At 48.7% G+C, this 20,262-nt stretch overlaps 1 protein-coding gene across 3 annotated transcripts in view; it reads left to right on the top strand.

Moving 5' to 3' along the window:
* The window catches only part of FAM135B (family with sequence similarity 135 member B), a 272,184-nt gene that overhangs the window by 235,958 nt on the left and 15,964 nt on the right, over nt 1-20,262 (top strand). For all 3 annotated transcript variants that reach the window (XR_003521467.2, XM_027602323.2, XM_027602407.2), the window contains 3 exons: nt 8,029-8,184; nt 8,926-8,999; nt 15,605-15,759. Coding sequence is in view for 2 of the 3 variants with exons in the window: in XM_027602323.2 (XP_027458124.1) it covers nt 8,029-8,184; nt 8,926-8,999; nt 15,605-15,759 (385 nt within the window). In the remaining variant the exon portion in view is untranslated. The remainder of the gene's footprint in view (nt 1-8,028; nt 8,185-8,925; nt 9,000-15,604; nt 15,760-20,262) is intronic.

Here is a 20,262-nt window from a genome sequence, read left to right as displayed (position 1 = left end):
GTGTGGAAGGCAAACCTAAGGCTGGCCGAGGACTTGGATGCCAGTGTGTGGAGCATCCACTCCCTAAACCCGGAGGCGGAGGCGGAGGATGCAGTGCACCAGGGGGCTGGCTAAGCTGACCACAGGGCCGAAGACTCGGGGGGCCGCAGCTCCCCCGTCCGCCCCGGAGGGCACCCAGGGCAGCATTGCCTTGGAAAAGCCCATAGGCTTTGCAGGTTCAAGTCCAGGCTCCAGCCCTTCTGCACATCAGCTGTGTGATCCCGGACGTGCGATATAGGATCTTAATGGGCCTCAGATTTCTCATCTGTGTGTCGTGGTTATTGTGGGGAGACAGGAGAGAGCTCACGAGAGGGCCCTGTGAATGCCCGGCTCACGGGTCTGCGGTGCAGAGCTGTCCTTGCCCTCCAGGGCTGGCCCTCCTCAGGCCCCATCCCTCCCAGCCTGGATACTCCTCAGTGTCCCCAGGAGACACTTGCAATCTGTAAGTCATCGAAAGTTGAGTTTTAGCAGTTTAAAAAAACGCCAACTCTTAATAGCTGTTATATACCACACCCACCATCTTTCCTGTCGCTACCAACATGATGAGCAGAAAGAGATGGGGTGCCCTATGGGTTCTCTGCTGGTTGCAGTGCCTCTTTCACTCAGGTTCCAGAAACTTCTCTCCTGAAGCTAGCCCGCGGTGCTTTCACCGGAGCATCCACACCTCCACGAGCAAGGACTGCAGCATTGACGTGGCACGCTCTGGGGCCAGGAGCAGGTTAAATGCTTGTCCTGAAGACTCTCCTCTGGCCTCCCAGTAACCACTGAGACTTTGCCTTTCTGGAAGTGCTTGGCCGGGGCACCCAGTGAGTGGTGCAGGGAGCCGGGGCTCACACTTCCAGACTGCACAGCGCCCTGCCCACTGCCTCAGTTTCCTGCTGTGCTCGCTCCTCTGGACAGGCCAGGGGCTGCTCCCTGTTTCTTCTTAGACCTCACTGGGTGATGAGTGGGTTGGGGGACTGTGATGAGGTGTCATGACATGTTGCAAAAGCTTTGAATTCCTTACCTACTTACCGTGCGACTTTAGAAAAGTTGCTTAGACTTTATGGACCTTGATGTTCATATCTGTAAAGTGGAGATAAAATGGCTCGGTTTTTTTAACCTCTTTTTCTCTGAGTCAGTAAGCTCGTACCCTGACTGGCTGCTGATTGCTGTTTTTATGTGCGTGGTGTGCATTCCTCATGTAATGTATACAGCTGTTCTATGGAGGGAGGGATCCCGTTGTTCTCACGGGATGGAGAATCAGGACTCAGCTCATAGAGGGTGGGTTGTTTGCCCAGAGTCACAGCACTGGCCGAACAGGGTCATTGCTGGTCACCACGACGCCGGAGCCCGCCCTCCCCACCAGGATTCCATCCGGGGAAGCAGAATCATCCTTTGCAGAGAACACTGGTAGAGTCTGTGAAGTCTTTGCATACGGCCCGGCAGGGCAGTGAATGGAGAAAATGCTAACTGTCTTGCTTGGTACAATTATCACTGCCCTCTGGCTTGTCACTTCCCTGGCCATAAAGAGTTTCTGGTGCCACACATGCCCCTCGGGGAATAAGGTTAAAAGGCCCCCATGTTGCTCTTGTCTTCATGACCACAAAGGGTCAGTGTTTCCGTGGGAACTACTCTAGAGAGTTGATTCATTGCAGCAAACGCTTTGTGAGTCCCCATACTTCGCCAGGCCCTGTGTTAGGTCCCGTGCGACTCAGCAGAGACCCCCTTCCCTTGGGGGCACACAGCCGAGAGGGGTGACTCGTTCACTCTCGAAGCTCCAGTGCCTAGAAGGGTTCATTGCTGGAATGAATGAATGCACTAATGCATCACAAGAATGCTACATGCTACCAAAGGTGAGGAAGCCAGTGACCCCGGAGCAGCTGTCCTCACCCCAAGGCCGTTGGCTCATCTGCAGAAGGAGGCAGGGGTCGACGGGCTCACTCACTGATCCGACCAAGCCCTGGGCGTTGCTGTGCTGTCGCGCGCCATGGAAGGACAGTGGCCAGAGTCCACTGCTGTGTGAGCTGCGCAGCGCTGGCCTGAGGGTGCGGGCTGGCTGTCCACTTTGGACAGGCCATGTCCCCTCTGGGTGGCTGGTTTCCCACGTGTGGTGGGCCGCTCTGAGGGTGAAATGAGCTCACACGTGCACACGGTACCTCTATCCCTTGTTGGCCCTGTCCCGGTGCGCCTCGCAGGCTGCAGGTGTGGACACAGACATGCGTGTGGCTGTGGGGCCCCGGGGAGGATGTGTCACTAACTCTCTATGGGCAGGCAGGTGCTAGTGGGCCCCAGAGGGGAGGCTGTGTGGGAGAAAGCCTCATGGCCTCCGATAAGAGGACAGGGCAGGCAATGAAGGCAAGGCTGGGGGAGCACCTGGGGTCAGGCAGTGAGTGTGCATCCGTGAGCGGGGCTCTCAGAAGGGGAGGCGGGGGTCACTGAGTCTCTGACGGGGAGCCTGAATGCCCTGCACAGTGTGCAGAGCTTGGGCTAACCCCCAGGTGACAGGGAGCCAGGCAGGAGAGTGAGGAGCTTGCTGGGGGCTGTGTGGAGGAGGAGGGTGTGTCTTGAGGCAGAAAAGAAAGGTGGCTAAATGGCGTTTACAGCTGAAGCAATGACAACGTCCGCTTCCACCTGCTGGCTTCTGGCTCCCACCTTCAGGCACCGGGCACTGCCTCCCGGCAGCCCTGAGAATACAGGGGGACACACAGATGTGTCCCCAGTCATTTTGCCACAGAGGACTCTGAAGGGTAGCTTCCTCTGAACCACTAAGGGGTGGGCTCGGGGGCCACTGCTGTTTTGACGATCTGGTCCCTGCAGTGGTTCAGGTGAGAACTCGGGGTGCCAAAGAGTCTATCCGATACGTCTCATGAAAAGCCAACGAATGGGTTACCTTCCTTCTCTGGCGCCGGGCCCCCAAGCTGCAGGGATGCTGCCCCTGGTTTTGAGTGATTGTATTGCTGCAGGCTTAATTTTGTACAGAGCAATCAAATTAGCCTACTGATGCAGGGATACCAGTGGGTGATGGGGAGGGAACCAGGGAGTGGGGGTGGGCTTCAGCCCATTCTGTTGTTTGCTAGAGAGCTGCCCTAATGCTCACAGTGACAGAAACAGAGCCCCCTCCCCAACATCCCCCCAACGGGCACTCAAAGCCCACCAAACATTTAGAGGCAGGACATCGCCACCCAGTGGCCAGCCACACCAGGTGGGGAACCGTCCATCAAAGGGGCTGGGTGGGGAGTAGGCATGGAAAGGTTTCTCTGATTTAAAAGAACTTGAAAACAGAGTTCTGTAGTCATGGAGCAATTTGCATGTATCTTTATTCCAACTGAATCCTATAAACACTTACTCAGCACCTACTGTATGCTGGCCACTTTGCTCTCTGTTGGGAATACAATGGAGACACGCTCCCAGGACTAGCAGCCTCAGGAGGAAGAGGCTTGTTCAGAAGCTGCCAGTACGGTCAGGGGCTCGACCAGCGGGTGTAAGACGACAGGCACCCGGCTCTCCGGGAGGCTAGCTGTGAAGGGGTCTGAGTGTGCCAGATGACAGGGAAGGAACAGCCACACGGTTCCAGAGCACGGATCCACTGAGCTGAGCGGATGGGCCAAGTGCATGGAGGGCGAAGTGCATGGAGCACAGGAAGCCTGTGGTGGGGGCTGGGCTGGAAATGTGAGTGGGGGCACAGGATAAGGTCCCTGCTGTGCAGTCTGATGGCGGTGTGCTCTCTACCCAAATGGGAAGGTGTTCCAGTGGAACTCAGCCTCATGCTTTGGTACAAGAGACAGGCTCAACACATGCTGATTGTCTACCTGAAAGCCATTGCCAATTTTCTTTAAAGAATTCAGCAAGACTGGACTTGTTGTCATAGAAAAGATTCTGTCTGGGTTGCCCTCATACACTTTTAGGAGATCCTAAATTGCTGAATGGTCTTTCCTCGAGCTGTACCCTCCTAGCAGGAAATACTAAAAATTAGTTATTGGGCATAAATGAACAGCTACCAGTTGGGGTGGCTGGGGTTTTGCTTGTTTTGTCTACTTAATTGTGTAGATTTTTTTTTTTTTTTTTTTTTTGCTAATTGCCTTGTCTGAGGGTTTTTAAAATTATTTTGCCTAAGACTGAAAACATCTCTGTGATGTGGTTCAGAACAATGATCCCACTGACAAGGATGTTACATGACTTCTTATTGAATCCTTGCTGTGGTGTGTATGTTTGGGCATGTAGGTCTTTTTAGCCGAGCTCCCTAGCAGAGGAAAGTAAAAGTGTAGTGAGTGTTTGTCCCCTGTGATTACAGTGACTTCTTCCCTGGCCAGCCACAGTCCCCTGTGGACAGAACTCTGGAGGGACCTCCCAGCTCTGGTCATTTAGAGTAGCCAGGGAGTGCCAGAGCTCGGCTAAAGGCAATGCGTTTGGGTAACATCCATATCTCTGTCCAATTTTAGAATCTCTCAGACTTGAATATGCATACGAAATACCTGGAAAACTTGTTAAAATACAGATTCCAATTTGATCTGGGCTAGGGCGGGAGATTCTGCGTTTCAAACACTTCCCCGGGAGATGTCCATGCAGCTGGGACGCCCCGATCTGCCATGCCATGAGGCTGAGCACAGAGTCTGACTCTCCTCAGCCTGGTTTCCCTTCCCCAGGGTGCCCCCCCCAAACTGCAGGGCCCCCCAAGCATCCCCACTGAGGAATCAGGCTTTGGCTTGGCCTTCTCCCCTCGAATGTGGAGGTCCACGGACCCAGAGGTACCTGGCTCGTTACAGAGGGTTATCTGCTGTGACTGCAAGGCTCTGGATATTAGGGAACATGGTTAGTTCAGGGAATGTATAGAGGCTTTTATTTATCTTGAGATCATAGCACAGGTATCACCGCCTCCAGGAAGCCTCCGTGATCTTTTGACAGCACTCAGTATGTATCTCTTTCATAGCACATTGTAGGTGTATTATAAGTCTCTAAATAAATGGCGGTCACTGAGCCATCTGCCTCTTCCAGGACTGGCTGTATTTATCTGTGGCTCCCCAGAGCCCAGCATACCCCTTCGCATATAACAGTCGCTGGATAAACAGAGTGGGTGGGGGACAGGAGTGAACAAAGGAGCATGGTTAGAGCGCGGATGAGAAGTGTGGCAGGGGTGGCCAAGGTGAGTGGCTGGCGCGGATGAGAAGTGTGGCAGGGGTGGCCAAGGTGAGCGGCTGGCGCGGATGAGAAGTGTGGCAGGGGTGGCCAAGGTGAGCGGCTGGCACGGATGAGAAGTGTGGCAGGGGTGGCTAAGGTGAGTGGCTGGCGCGGATGAGAAGTGTGGCAGGGGTGGCCAAGGTGAGTGGCTGGCGCGGATGAGAAGTGTGGCAGGGGTGGCCAAGGTGAGTGGCTGGCGTGGATGAGAAGTGTGGCAGGGGTGGCCAAGGTGAGTGGCTGAGCATTCTTCAGGCAGCTTCACTTGAAAGAGCGTCGGGCCAATTGTGTCCTCGCTCACATGAAGGGCCTCTTCTTGGTCCTGCGTGAGAAGCCCCTCCATGCCCATCATCTGTAATTACACAGGCCCAGGCGAAGAGTCCTCTTGTGGCCTAATTAGAAGCTTCCCTGACCTTATCTGAAGCCATTTCTGTAATCAATGAGGGGAAAAAAATCGTTCTCCCAAAGACACATTCAATGAGTGGCTTTGCTTTCTCTCCTTTTCACTTCAGCGGCTGAGCTCAGAATTCAAGCTGTGTTTGCTGGCTCCACTGCGGTGGTGGTGGGAGAGCTGTGGGGGCTGGAGTAAGCAGCCCAGTAAGGGAAGTCCAATTATTGAGGCCCGGGGCGCCTCTCATTGATGCAGTCACCAGATTTTTCAATAAAGAGTTACCAAATCCCCACGACTCGTCCACCACCGCGTGGTTACTAGGAATATGGAGAAGCCTAACACTCAGAATGTAGGCAGAGGAGGGTTGTAGGAACAGTGTCTGGCCAGTGGTGCATTGAGAGTGGTGTGTGCAAGGTCAAGTCGACTTCAAGGACAGGAAGATAGACTTACCCTTGAAGCAGAGTAGACATTTCTAAAGAATCATCAGAAACAAAGGGGACTATGTTGGCTCCTTAAACTGTCCCCCAGTGGAGAGCAGACATGCCCAAAGTGGTGACGAGAGGGAGAAGAGAAGCTGGAAGATGGAAGGAGAAGGCCTTCCAAGGAGGATGTACGGTCTGGTCACAGCCTGGTATGTGGAAGGAGCGGGGTGCGTTCAGGCCACGGTGAGCAGGCAGTGTGGTTGGAGCAGGGTGTGCCCTGGGCCAGAAGGGAAAGTAGCCAGAGATAAGGCAGGCCATGGCATCGGGGGTAAAATGGTGCCAAGCGCTGATGCAGGTGTTTGGTGCTCATTAGCGAGGGTAACTGGTAAAGAGGAGCCACTTCTGGCCCACCCAAAACCTCACGTGCTAGCCTGGAGGTTTTCCAGGGTCTGACCACGTCTCCCACTCTCCCCAACGCATTGCTCAGTTTTCTGCCTCTGAACACCTCTGGCCACAGATTGTAGGGCTGAACCAAGAGTGGACAGTCCCAGTTTGACCCTTGCCCTCCAACAGGGCCGGTGCAGGAAGTAAGCCTTCCAACAGAAGAAAGTAGGGCCGTTCTCCCACTTTGGAGCTTTGGAGCTGGCAAAATTATGTTGCCTAAGACTGAACTTTGATTATTCATCAAAGACTGACCTTTCCTCTTGGAAGAAGCAGCTTGGAAATGCCCCACTTGGTTGATGCCCTATATCTGGCAGCCAGTCCTTCGTTATAAAATGCCAATACCCAAGAACTGAAGAACCTTACTGGCTCCCACGTTCGTCCTTCCCTCTTTTTCTTCCTCTTAGATTGATGCCCTTGCTCCAGCCCACCTGCCTTCCTCTAACATCAGCCTTTAGTCCAAGAATAGCAAAAGGAACTTCTACTGTTGTAAACAAGGCTTTCAACTTACTTTTCCTGTTGTTATTACATCCAATAAGTCTCCATTTGCTTTGCATACCCATTTTACGGTTGAAGAAACTGAGGCATGGAGCAGAGAAGGAGAGCAGAGATAGGCTTGAAACGGCTGTGGTTGTCTGTCCCTGATGTGTCTTCCATGACAGAGCGATCCCCATTACTCCCAATTGTTAACTCACTTTCCTATCGCCTCTGCCCAGTGAGGCTCCCTTCCAGCAGAGACCCTCCCTTATTCAACTTTGTGTCCCCGTTTATTCAAAACACGTGCCTGGGACATGGAAGATGCACATTAAGGGCTTGTTGAATAAATGATGGGGTCTACCACTCAGTGTCAGGCTTTGACACCTGGCTCTCTGCCTTCCCCCTCTGAGACTTGATCTCCCCTCCAGAATCAAAGTCTACCCCGTCCCCCAGCGGATGGCCTCCCTGTTCTAAACTAAAGCTATCCAAAGGTTCCTTCAAAGGCGCGAGGCCCTCTCTGGCCTGGCATCTTCAAATTGTAGTTAAGGCAACCCAAGATCCCCCCTGAAGCTATTTGGAGTGATTGTGGGAAGATGGTGGTAGGGCTATTGAGCAGCCCCCCACACCCCTGTGCAAATCACCTAACTAGTTAGGTACTCTGAGGTTATAAAGACGTTAGCATCTCTCAGGAAGTGTTTTCAACACCTATTATGGAAAGGCGCCGTGGTGCTGTGGGTCTGTGGTTAGACAGCTGTGCCCCTGAATCCCAGCTCTGTGTGGCCTTGGCTGGGCTACTCAATTCCTCTGATTCTCGTTTTATTTTCCTTGTGAAATGATATGCAGTAACTCTACTAAAGGGTAACAGGTGAGCATGAAAAGGGGAGCACACACAAAATGTCTGGTGTTCCACCTGCCAAAAAGTAACCCTGAAGAAGTAGATACTGTAATGATTGAGGAGGACTGAGCTCAGAATGTAATATGATACAGAGTCCAGTGGAAGGAGAGATTCCCTAACAGCAGGGAAGTCAGCGAAGGTTTTAGGAGGAAGTCTGCAGTAGCTCCCCAGGGCAGAGGTCCTTTACTACCACCATTTTGCCTCTCCAGATGTTGAACAATCCCGAGAAGATAGCCGAGCAGATAAGTAAGGATCTCGCCTGGCTCACCTCCCAACTGATGGCTCTGTGGACCCAGTTCCTAGACACAGTGACTCTACACTCCCAGGTGACCTCTTATCTCACCCAGGAACATCACACCTTGAGGGTAAGGTGTCAAGTGGTATAAATTCTCTAATCACGTGCCAGTGTTCCCTTGAGGGAGCTTTCCCACAGTTAGTTCATTGGGCAGAACAGGAATTTGGGTTTACTTCCGTAGCTGCGTGTGCCGGTCCTGGCTCCACCTTGAGCTCTCGGTGCGACTTTATGAACTGGTTCATCCTCTGAAACCTTGACCTCCGCCATTCGTAAAATATCTGTCTTGGCTACTAGATGATAGCATGAGGGATGTTCCAAATGCTCCGAAAGTATTTTGGAGAAGTGTTTTCAAATGTCAGACATTGTTCTTGGTGTATTTCTTTGCCACCAGGTTGGGTTCGTATGGACAGGTACTAATGCATAATAGATGTCGGTCTCCTCGTTTACAGCAAGAAGACCAAAGATCTGGGTCCGCAAAGCACTTTGTGGATGCACTTACATGACTGGCGTTGCCAGTTCTGTTTCCTCTGCATTTACTTATGGTCACGGTTTTCAAGTGTCTTCTAGTAGAAGAGATAAGACCTACATAAACAAATTATAGAAAGCAGTGTAAGAATAGGTTCACAAATCTGCATTAAACTGTGTCCCTAAACCAGCTTTGGGCTAAGAGAGGACACCTGCGGAAGCACTTGTTTCAGACCCTCGGGGGGGGAGGCGGGTGGGCTCAACTCTCCTTTGTCAGTTTCCCTTTGGAAAATCAAGGTAATGTCCGTCCCGTGAATTAAACTGTTTATGCGATCTTATTCCTCAGGTCCGAAGGTTTTCTGAGGCCTTCTTTTATATGGAGCACCAAAAGCTTGCAGTCCTGACCTTTCAGGAGAATCTGTAAGTAACCAATTGCATGCCCACGTCACAATGCCAAAGTGGCCACCCAAGGCATTCTCTTTCAAAGGCCCTTCTTCTCTCCGTCTCTGACTGCGAAGGAGAGAAGTCTGCCCACCTCTGCACATTCGAGCTGCATTTTCTCTGCAGGCAAAAGAGTCAAATCGCAGAGGTGGGAGCTGGTAGGTGGCAGAGAAGGTCAATAGCCAAAGTTTTCTTTTGTTGAATGTTATTACGGTTCTACAGACAGAATCGAGACTTCCTAGGTCCCTGAAGACATCTGTGCTGAGTCTTCTTTGTGAAATGAAGTAGAAGCAGGTGGTGTGGCCACAAGCTATGTCAGAAAAAAACACAGAATTAGCTGGAGACTCTGCAGTAGCTTCGAAACACATTTAGCATAAGAATGAGGACGGAACTACCTAATTAGGCGGACTGATGTATTTCTAAGTCTGCCTTCCTCCAAAATTAAAGAAAAAAATGAAAACATACGAGAAAAGTCAGAGGGTTAACAAAAAAATGAGGTCATTCTCTTGTAGATCTCCCCAGTGGGCGGGAACAGATGGGTCCCTCCAAGATGGGGTAGCGTTTGCTACCCAAGTTCAAGGGGCTCTTTTTGTTTCTGAATGATACGTTCACCTCAAGGAATACCTGCGGATGCAGTAGTGTTCGAGACGGCCCGATAAATCCAGCAGGAGAAACATTTCAGGTTCATCTGTCATGCAAGACAGACCTGAAGACCTTTTCGCCCTCTGCTTTGTAACCCTCTCCTCCTTCTCTCCACACTTCATCCAGTTGGACAGTTAAGCAGCATTTACAGTTTGCCTCGTGGAATCTGAGGTAGGGGGATGGGAAGGCACCAAGAAAAACACATCTATGATGAAAATAGCTTGTCTGGAACCAGGTAGACCTTCACTCACTCACGTCTTCATTCGGCCCAGCAACTACAGTCAGAAGAGTTAGTGTGAGCAAATGTGAGCAGAACTGTGAGGGCCGCGGAGCAAGATGCTATAAATCAGGACTGTTGCGGGAACCTGCTCCCTGAGTTCCCACAATAAGCGAGCCCTCAATCGCCGGGTGTGCTCTGTTCCCCAGGAGCATGGGCGCGTGTGGAGGGGACAGACACAGAGGGAGCTCCTCTTCCAGAAGAGTTTCACTGAGATGCTGACCACTCAAGTTCAGACGATATGGTACTTGGCCGACTTGGGTTCAAAATCCTAGTCTTCCATTGGACCTACGGCAGGGCCTTGAGAAAGGGCTGTTCTGTTGCTGGGTTGTTGCTGTTTTTTTTTTTTTCTCCCTTGTCCTCCCCTAGTCTTAGTTTCCCTAAAACGGGTAAGGTAAGAGCTGAAAGGACCAAATGAGAACATCCATGCACATGCAATACACCGTCCAAGCCACAGACTCCATTCACAAGACGCTAGGTGGTGACTCACACGTTCCACAGTTGTTGATTATGCACGTGGGCGCTGTGGCACTGCAGGGAACAAATTAAAGATGCTGTCCTTGCGGGTCTCTCATTCTAGGGCAGAAACAGGCAAGACGTAAATCGAATTATCTCAGGTAGTGACAAGTAAAGAAAACCAAATCAAGGTGAGGACACGGAACACGATGAGAAGGGACATAGCCGGCATCCTCATAAATGTTGAGGGGCGAGCTCTCGGAACAACACAAACAATATCCTGGGTCTGTGGTGTTTGCCGATTTCCACTGCGTGAATTCTCCCACAACGGTGGCTGTCGTGTGCCAATATGTGATCTCTGGACACGGGACTGGGAAGAGATGTGCACAGTTGGCTCTTGCAAGCTGGTGGGACCGCCTCCAACATAGCCCTGGGTGTGGGGTAAGGACTCTTTAAGCCAAAGTGCTGAGAGGGAGTCTTCCTGAGGATGTGGCGTTTGAATAGAAACTGGGGTCTATCCGGACAGACCTCGATATGAAAGAAGACCAGTCAGAGGGAAAAGCTGGTGCCGAGGCTCTTGCACGGGAACACGGGGCGTTTGAGGAGCAGCAGGAAGACCAGTGTAGCTCTAGGATGGAGTGAGCAGGAATGAGGGGGAGGGAGGCAGGACCAGCGAGGTGGGTAGGGACCAGCCCGTGTAGGACTTTAGGGAGCAGGGCAAAGAACTCAGACGTTGTACCATGACAATTATGATTAAGGCCTTTTGTAAAAGCTGGCGAAGAGTATGGTGGAAAGACCTGATCTCAAACTGATACACGTGGTTTGAAATCTTGGTCCTGGAACTTACAAGGTTTGTGACACCAGACCAGTTCCTGAGCCTCTCTTTGGTTGCTGCCTAGAAGTAAATAGGAGAGTCCTTCATTCAGCAGATACCCACTTAGTGTGGACTATGGGCCTGACACTCTTCCGGGCATTAGATATTTAGCAGTGACTAAAACAGACAAATCCCTATTTTAATAGCAGAAGGCATATAAATAAATAAATATGATATGCAAATGCAGTAAGTGCCAATGAGAGACATATCAGTGTGGTAAGAATGGAGAGGGCTTTTCCTTTGAGCTGTCATGGAAGAGGTCTGGAGCAGGTGCGGACTGAGCCCTGCAGATACCCAGGAGACCAGAGTACCTGTCTCACAGAGCAGTTGCAGAGGCACTGAGTACTATTCACTAGAAGATATTAACCTGTCAAGTTAGGCGTACACAAGGCTAGAAGCAATATTATTCAGGAAGAAATAAACTTGTAATTAGGTCATTAAGAGTAAGAGGTACAGAACCAAAAGGGGCATTTTACGTCCGATTGAGAAAGTTACTGGAGGAAAGGTACAGAGTACTATGAATGGAGTTTCATCTCAGAATGAGGCAGTGAGCAGGTGTGAGGCCAGGCTAGTAAGCGTGCACCGGCATGGGTATACCCACCTGGGGGTCGGAGCTGGAGAGGGAGGGTGTGCATAGGAGACAGAACCATTCCCCCAAATCAGGATGGACAAGTGGACAGACAAGGTGGCCCCGGTGACACTCATCTGTCAAGACCCATCAAGTTCAAGACCCATCTAGTTCAAGACCCATCTAGTTCAAGCTCATCCTAAATTGTGTTTCTCGAACAGTGGGGCACATTGAGTACACTGTGAATCCACATCGTGGGTTTGGGACAGCACTTCTACACGAAACAGGATAGAATAGGACAAGAAGGAGTAGGGAGTACCAGTAAGACGTGTTTCTGAAACTTTTGCTTTGGTGTATGTTTCTAGGAGCGTGTGGTCGTACTGGGTCGCCACGTAAAATGGAGACTGTTTCTTGCCATGGACTGCAGTATTTAAAAATGCAATGTTGCAGTGTTTGAAAATGTTTTAGAACTGGCTGGTGGCAAGCGTGTGTTTTATTGTCCCTTGCTTCTGCTTTACTTGTGCCCAGCCTGTGCTTTTCACACAGTAAGGAGGGGCTCAGTTGAGACCTTCTTGAATGAATGAATGCAGAAGTGTTGATGTGCAGGAAGACCCATCCTGGGGATTATTTAACCTCTGTAACAATGACAACTGACTGATCACCTGCCTTTTAGGTTTCTCTGTAGAAATAAGTATAACGCCAATTTTTGAAAGTCATTCATTTTACAAGATGCCATGTCTATAGTGTCTGAACGCAAAAGGCACTTTCCCTGCCTTCTTGGTGCTTTGCCTATTGAGATGCCTCGAGTCAGAAGCCCAGCTAAGTGCTCTCCCTGCGTTGGCTCATTGAATGCCCACACTAACACTGTGAGCTCGGAACTGTTTGTATCCCCACTTCACCGAAGAAGAAACTGGGAAACCCTGGGCTCAGAGAGGCTAAGTAACTAATTTTAGACCACACAGCAAGCATGTGATGCACACACAGGTCTGCTAGAGTCCAGATCCCACACTCCTAGCATCCTTATGGTATATAGCTGTGGCTCCGTGATATAGTGGTGAACCATTATCCTGAGGAGCTGAATCTGGCTTTCTCAGCCTCCAAAATAGAAGTGTCTGTGTGTTGTTTGATATACTCCTTGGGTCAGGGAGATAATAAGTAGGTGAGGAACTGGGTCCTGGATGCTGCAGAGAGCAGCTCTCTAGAATTTGTTTTTCTGCCTTGAAACTTTATGCCCGTTGACTAGCATCTCCCCATTTCCCCACCCAGCCCCTGGCAACCACTCCCCTTTATTTTTTTGACTCTGAATTTGACTATTTTCAATTCCTCCTACACGTGGAACCACAGAGTATTTGTCCTTGTGAGGTTGACTTCTTTCACTTAGCACAACGTCCTCAAGGTTTGTCCACATTGTCACATAGGACAAGGTTTCCTTCTTTTTTTTAAGGCTGAATAATATCCCAGTGTCCTGCGTTTTCTTGATCCTTTTTCTGTTCACAGACTCAGCCTGTCTCCGTGGCCGGGCTATTGTGAATAGTGCTGCTATGCACGTGGGGGTGCATGGATCTCTTAGAGACCCTGATGTCCGTGCTTTCGGATAAATACCCAGAAGCAGGATTACCAGATCACATGGTGCTTCTATTTTTAATTTCCCCAAGAACTTCCATACTGTTTTCCACAGCAACTGTGACGTTTCACGTCCTCATCAACAGTGTCCGAGGGCGGCAACATAGCCACATCCTCACCAACGCTTGCTTTTTTCTTGGGTTTAAGAATAGCCATCCTAGGTGTGAGGTGACAGAACTGTGTATGTGCTCTAGAATTTTTAGTCATTTGTTTAAACACACGCTCAGCAGTGCTTTAGGTGCTTGGTCACATCCACAAAGTCACAAAGTCAAGAAGCCACCTTCTGGCAGGAGGTAACCCGGACCCGACTCCCCAGCACCTCTCCTGCTATGTGGTAGTTACTTGATTAATCACCCGATTTATTCATGACTGTGAGCTCTCTAGGTCCAGAATCAAGTTTCCATCCTGGCGGTATATACCTTTGCCTGGGGCCCCAGTCCTCCGCACGTGGGTGTCCAGTCAGTGTACTTTTTTAATAAACTAAAAACTGGACCAGAATTTCCAGGTTCAGGTGATAGCTAAGAAGTACGGGATTGATTGCAACAAAATTCTCTTTAAATATTCAGAGAAAGCTTCACGATATTAAGAAGTTGCTACAGCCTTCATGGCTTTGAAGAAGAGAATAAATACATTGCTTATCCTTTTTTTTTTTTTTAAGAGACAGGGAGGGTGGGGAGCAAGGGGGAGGTGCCGAGGGAGAGAGAATACCAAGCAGACTCCCTACTGAGCACAGAGCCCGACCTGGGGCTCACTCTCATGACCCTGAAATCACGATCTGAGCCAAAGTCAAGAGTCGGACACTTAACCGACTGAGCCACCCACATTGTTTATCCTTTTTGATCATAGGTTAAAATCCAGTTGAATAATAAGAAAGAAATAAAATAGTCATATTTCATATGTATATTCAAAATACATGTATAAAGTATCCTATATGCATATACGTTCAGTATATTTGTTCCCGAGAGTGCAGAATGAGAGAATTTTCCCTGGGCTTGTGTGGAGTTCTGCCTCTATGAGTGGTTCTGTGGGAGCAGGTGACCTGTCTACATGGCTAAAGAGTGATGTGGGGGCTTCCAGAGGTCAGGCTGCTCTAAAAACAGTGACAGTCAGACAGACAGATAGAAGCTAACTATGTGTGTGTAATTCTTCTCCCAGACTTACCAGCCTCTTCTCCCTGGGTTTAAGAGTGATTGAGGTAAGGGGCGCCTGGGTGGCTCAATCGTTGGGCATCTGCCTTCGGCTCAGGTCATGATCTCAGGGTCCTGGGATCGAGCCCTGCATCAGGCTCTCTGTTCAGCGGCGAGTTTGCTACTCCCTCTCCAGAGCTCTGTGATCTCTCTCACTGTCTCTCTCTCTATGTCAAATAAATAAATAAAATCTTAAAAAAAAGTGATTGAGGTGGAATGGTGAATGATGGAATGTTAATATTCTTCCTTTGTGGGAGGAAATAGACTCTTTCCCTTCTCTAGGGACTTGAGAAAGGGAATAAACATTTCCTACCATACCATCTTTTGAATGAGGAGTACTGATGATCTCAAACTCCAAAATCCAATTCCTGCTGGTGGAAGGGTGTTTGGTCCAGGGAGGAAGAATTTAAGGCATTTTTTTATCTTACACGGAGGAACCAAAACTCGTGGATCCTGAGCTAGGGGCACTTACCCACTAATCCAGGATGCTGGTGTCCACAGAGTAAGCAATAAAACAAGAAAAAAAAAAAAAGCAATCTTAGATGGTTCTTAATACAATGCCATGACCTAGAATTCAGACTCTAAGTGTTACAGGTTAGAAAAGCAAGAATAAAGGATAAGGAGTTTGAAGTTTTTCCTCCAAAGTACTAATTTAAGATTTCTAGCCATTTAGAAGCTCAGATCCTGCTCCACTGGAATGGTATTTATTGCATCCCACTAAAATGGAATGTGATACGTGCCCCGGTTGCACGATCCGTGACCTCTAAGCTCAGTGCCCAGACCAGCGGGGCTGGGTAGCTGGCTGGGAGAAAGGAAGAGAGGATGGACACGCAGATGATGTATTGTCAGAGCCTGCTGAATGTTTCCTGAGTGTTTTCTTGGGATGAGGGGATGAGGCAATGACTCTTACCACATTTAAAACTTGTTCCAATGCTCAACCAGTATGTGTGTCCCCAGGATACAGACCCACAGCCAGTTGTCTCTGGACATCCGTAACTCGGAGTACCTTACCACCATGCCCCCACTGCCCGCGGAGTGCCTGGACATCGATGGCGACTGGAACACCTTGCCAGTTATCTTTGAGGACAGATACGTGGACTGCCCTGCAACAGGTTGGTCTTTGTTCTGGAAAGACTCAAGACTAAGGCTTATCGGTGGATTCCGGTCAGTTGCCCTACTTATGTTCCAACAGCAGTGGAACCAAATCAAGGAAGTGATTTGGCAGTTCATGGAGGAGACACAAAATCTCTGGCTAAGCTAGTTATTTGAGATGACCTTGTGTCGGTGCAATTGACAAATCAACGCAACAGAAGGGCAGCTATGGTAGAGATCCCCTTCCTGACTCCCTCTGGGGTAAAATTCTACTAAGTGCCTTGGTGTTTTCACCTATGAAATGGGAACCAGATTCTCCCCTCACCCTGAGCAGAGGATGGACATCCTTTCATATCTCAAATATAAAGTCATTTCTCATTGAACTTTGGTAGCATTCAGTTCAGACTCCTGTGGAGTGCTTGCTTCATGCCACGAACCGGGCAAGGTACTCAAGAAAGTGGGCTGTAATCCCATCTGTGTGTATCTGTGCGTTTGTATCCACATCGCGGTCTGTCTTGCTGGGCAGCACAGTGTGTTAGGGAACTGATAGGTCAGCGGGAGAGAGCCTGGTGCCCACGGGGCATTCCGTGGATGTTAGTCCTCTGTCCCCTCCCACAGCCCTGCTCATGGAAACCCAGAAGCTATCATAGCTGAAGTAGACCCATGATCCCTTAAAGAGCCAGAAAGTTGCCGGCTGGAAGTCTTACGTGTTTTATCTTTTGAATCCTCTTAAAAACAAAACAAAACAAAACAAAAAACTTCATAAGCCCTATTTCACAGAGAGAAACTGAGGCACGGTGAATACAATATTCAAGATCTGCCCTGCCATCTCTTTGTTTTTTTGGTTTTTTTTTTTTTTGCCATCTCTTTGTGAGGCGTTTCAAACCATGATGCTGGGATGCCCATCATTTAAATCATGCGCCACTTAAATTTCAGAGTTTCTGCAAGCAGAGATTTGTAGGATCTTTAAAAAAGAAAAAGAAAAAAAGAAAAAAGTCAAGGAGACTTCCAAGGACAGTGTAACTTCGTGATGGAGGGATGTTACTGGATTCTCAGTTGTGCCCTGACATCTAGCGTCAACACTGTGTATGACATCAAGAAGGGGACGCACGCTAGAGAAGGCCGCCTACCCAGCTGGTCAAAAAAACGCTTAGTACTTTGCACCAAGGCTAAGTGTGCGTGTGTTTGTTATGTGTGCGTGCTCATCTTCATTATAGTTATATATGATTGCTACAGAACACCTGAACAGGTAGGGAAGAAATTTACAATAAGCACCTGCGATCAGACCCTCGGATTTACTACTTGGCTTCCTTGCAGAAAGTCTTCAGTCTGTTTCCTTTACATATGAATAGACACCCTGATGGATGCAAATTTCTGTCCTGCAACTCATGCATACAATTGTATTGCTTTATTTTTTATAAATCTTCCTATCTGCTGAACCCATCCATTCTGCCACACATGATGGGAAGTCAATCTTGGGCTTTCGCTGGCTGCCCTGCTGGCCCTTCTCTGCTGCCCTCCAAGTCCGTGCTCTAGATTTCCATGTGGCTGGGGGCCATTTGCCCCTGCAGGGGCCTCGAAGCTATGTATTGTCCATCTTTGCCTGTGTTTCAGAGGCAGCATCTCTTTGCAGCTTCTGGAAGGTGCTTGGGACAGGGAACTTGACTGAGTCTGTGGCCCCAGCACTAAGGATCCCGTCTTCCCAGAAGGACCCCAAGGCAATTGCTCTCAGAGGATTGGCTGTCTCCCCAAGACTCTCTACAGACCTCTCACCTGTTCGTTCCCTTTTCCCAAGACTACTTCCCCACTCAGAACTTCTCTTGACCTTCTTTGTTCCTTCACAGTGTGCTCTGATGGTTCTTTAATCCCAGAGCAAAAGCATTAGCAAATAAAGAACTATTTCCCTTTCCCCAGGAATTGGTGACCTTAATGTAATTTTCAAGGAGGTCATCAGATTTGCGTTCCATTGTTTCAGTGTGGTGAAGAAAGGGAAATAAAAGAGTCCCATTTCCGTATTAAAATAGTAATAATTATTCATGGTCTTTTACAGTACCATGGGCTAGATACCTACTGTGTGCCAGACCCTTGCAAATTCTGTCTATATTGTCTGTGATCCCTCCTCCCCGGGACCCCTCACTCTTCTGCCCCAAGGCAATTGAACCTTTTACCTAAGGGCTTTAACAGTTGACCAGACTGCCTCAAATGGAATCTTTGCTCCAACCATTAGTGACTGTGAAATTGGGCAAAAGGAATTGTAATTTATATTCTGTAGGTCTACTGTGAGCAGTGGATAGGTCCATCCATAGAACACGTAAGGCACAAAGGAAGTTATGAATGCATGTCAGCTGATACTGGTCGTTAGTTGAGGACTAAATCCATTCTCTTTGAATTAGATCCTCCGCTACTCCTTTATTTTTCCACAGTTGTGGTAGTGAAGCTAGTGTTGTTATTTTGACAATCAGAGGCATCTTTCCTCTCTGTTCCAAGAATTTGCCAATCTCCTGATGCCTGTACTATAAAGACCAGACTCCTCATTTATACAGGGCATTCAGGTAGGTCCATCCATATGGTGGCTTCCCTCTACCTGTCTAACCCCATGCCCGCCTCATGCCCCCATTCTCCCTAGCTGCATTCACACGAGATCTAACTGATATCTGGCCAGACTGTGCACCCCAGGCTTCTGGGTCTTGGCCCTTGCTGTTCTCTGTGCCTCATATGACTCATTAACTCCATCTCTGAAGAACCCAATTCATATTCTCCAAGATACAGCCCACATGCTTTATGTAGGAGAGCCAACTCTACTGTACCTTGTATGCTTCCCAATATTTTGAAAATCCCTTAGAGACAGAGACTAATTCATCATTAAAACTGATCCCCACTTCCCCTCTCCCTAACCTGTGGCCTAGTATAGGGCTTTGTGCATAGGCTCTGCCAATGCATTATTCACGGATTAAATAACATGGATGTTGCGGTTTTTTTTCAAACCAACATAAGCAGTTCGTGAGACTAATAGTCTTTGTTCTGCTGCATTTCTGTTCTATTCTCGATTCATTTTATGAACACAGTTCACCATGTGGCAGCCGTGATGTTAGCCGTGGGCACACTGATACTCATACAACACAACCCTTCTTTCCAGTGCACAAGTGAGTTGTATGGTGGTGATGGTGTTAGAGTATGTTTGTGTAGAGGGGATGCTGGGAATTTGTTCAGAGAACATTTAACCTGCTGTTGGCTGTGGGAAACCTCCCCCAAAGGAAGGGACGTTTGCTCAGTGTCTCAAGATCCCAAGAACATATCCACATAAGGAAGAGACCCATTCTTCCCTGATCTTTGTTCTAATCTTTGATCCAGCCATAAATTTCACCCCAAGGTGTGAGCTGGTGATATGGTTTGTAAGTATCTTAGTGATTCACTTCATAACTTCCAAAAGTTATATTCCTTTAACTTCTATGAAAACCATTTGAAGAATTTAGAAGTTTTAAATAAAAGCCCAGTCCCTCTTTTTTTGTCTGGTGTATGTGGAAATTGAATAAACTATCAGATGGCTTTTTCAAGAGAGCTGTGGTACTGACAGACATGGGAGACACATTCTCTTCCATTTAGGTTTTATTAGAAGGGAGAGAAAGAGAAAGAGATAGGGGGAGGAGCAGGAAATGGAGGAGGAGGAGGGGCAGGAGAAAGAGAGAAGACAAAAGAAAAGAGAACAGAGACAGGATGAGAGAGATAATAGTTTACCATAAAGAAAAATACGAGAAAGAAGGTCATGCTTTGACCCTGCCATCCTACCAGGAAGATCAGAGTGATCCGGGAACCTCTGCGGTCTGAATGCCATGCAGGATAATTGCCCTGGTGACAGAGCTCAAGCTTGGAGGGTTTCTCTCCTGAAGGCAGGAATCCGTCCTCCCTACATGTGGACAGTTCATATCATGACTCTCCTGTGAGCTATGTCTATGAGGCCTGCTGGTTGCTATGAATCTGCCCTTCCTAGAGTTGAGGAAAGTGAGCTCAAAAGGGAAAAAAAAAACTTATATAAGTTCTGTCGTTGTCCAAGGCCTCAGGGCTGGTGGCTGCCGGTGTCAGGACCAGAAAACAGGCCTTCCTGGCTCCAAAGCTCTTTCTCCACTGTAAATACTGTACATGATATAGAGAAATGCTTTAATATTTATAAGTAGTAATTAAATTAAAACTGTTTTGGTAAGTAAAAGACCAATCATGAATTACAATGTTTGACAGCTTTGCGTTAGCGCACGGTGATTCTCACACGAATTACCTGGTATTAGGTCAAACAGGTTGAGGGCACAGCCTCTGATAAGACTTCCCTCATGTCAGACACAAGCTTGGGGGTTCCTAGACCACCTGTCCTCCTGACCAACTGGATACCAATTCAGGGGTTCCAACCCCCCCTCCCAGTTCAATGATTTGCTGGAACAATTCACAGAACTCAGGAAAGTGCTATGCCTATGATTACCATTTTAATATAAAGGATATAAATAAAGACCAGCCAAAAGAAGACACCTGTAAAG

The sequence above is a fragment of the Zalophus californianus genome, chromosome 4 (genome assembly GCF_009762305.2).
Source record: "Zalophus californianus isolate mZalCal1 chromosome 4, mZalCal1.pri.v2, whole genome shotgun sequence".
NCBI lineage: Eukaryota > Metazoa > Chordata > Mammalia > Carnivora > Otariidae > Zalophus > Zalophus californianus.
The sequence above is the reverse complement of the archived record's forward strand: the minus strand, read 5'-3'. Positions and strand labels throughout refer to the sequence as shown.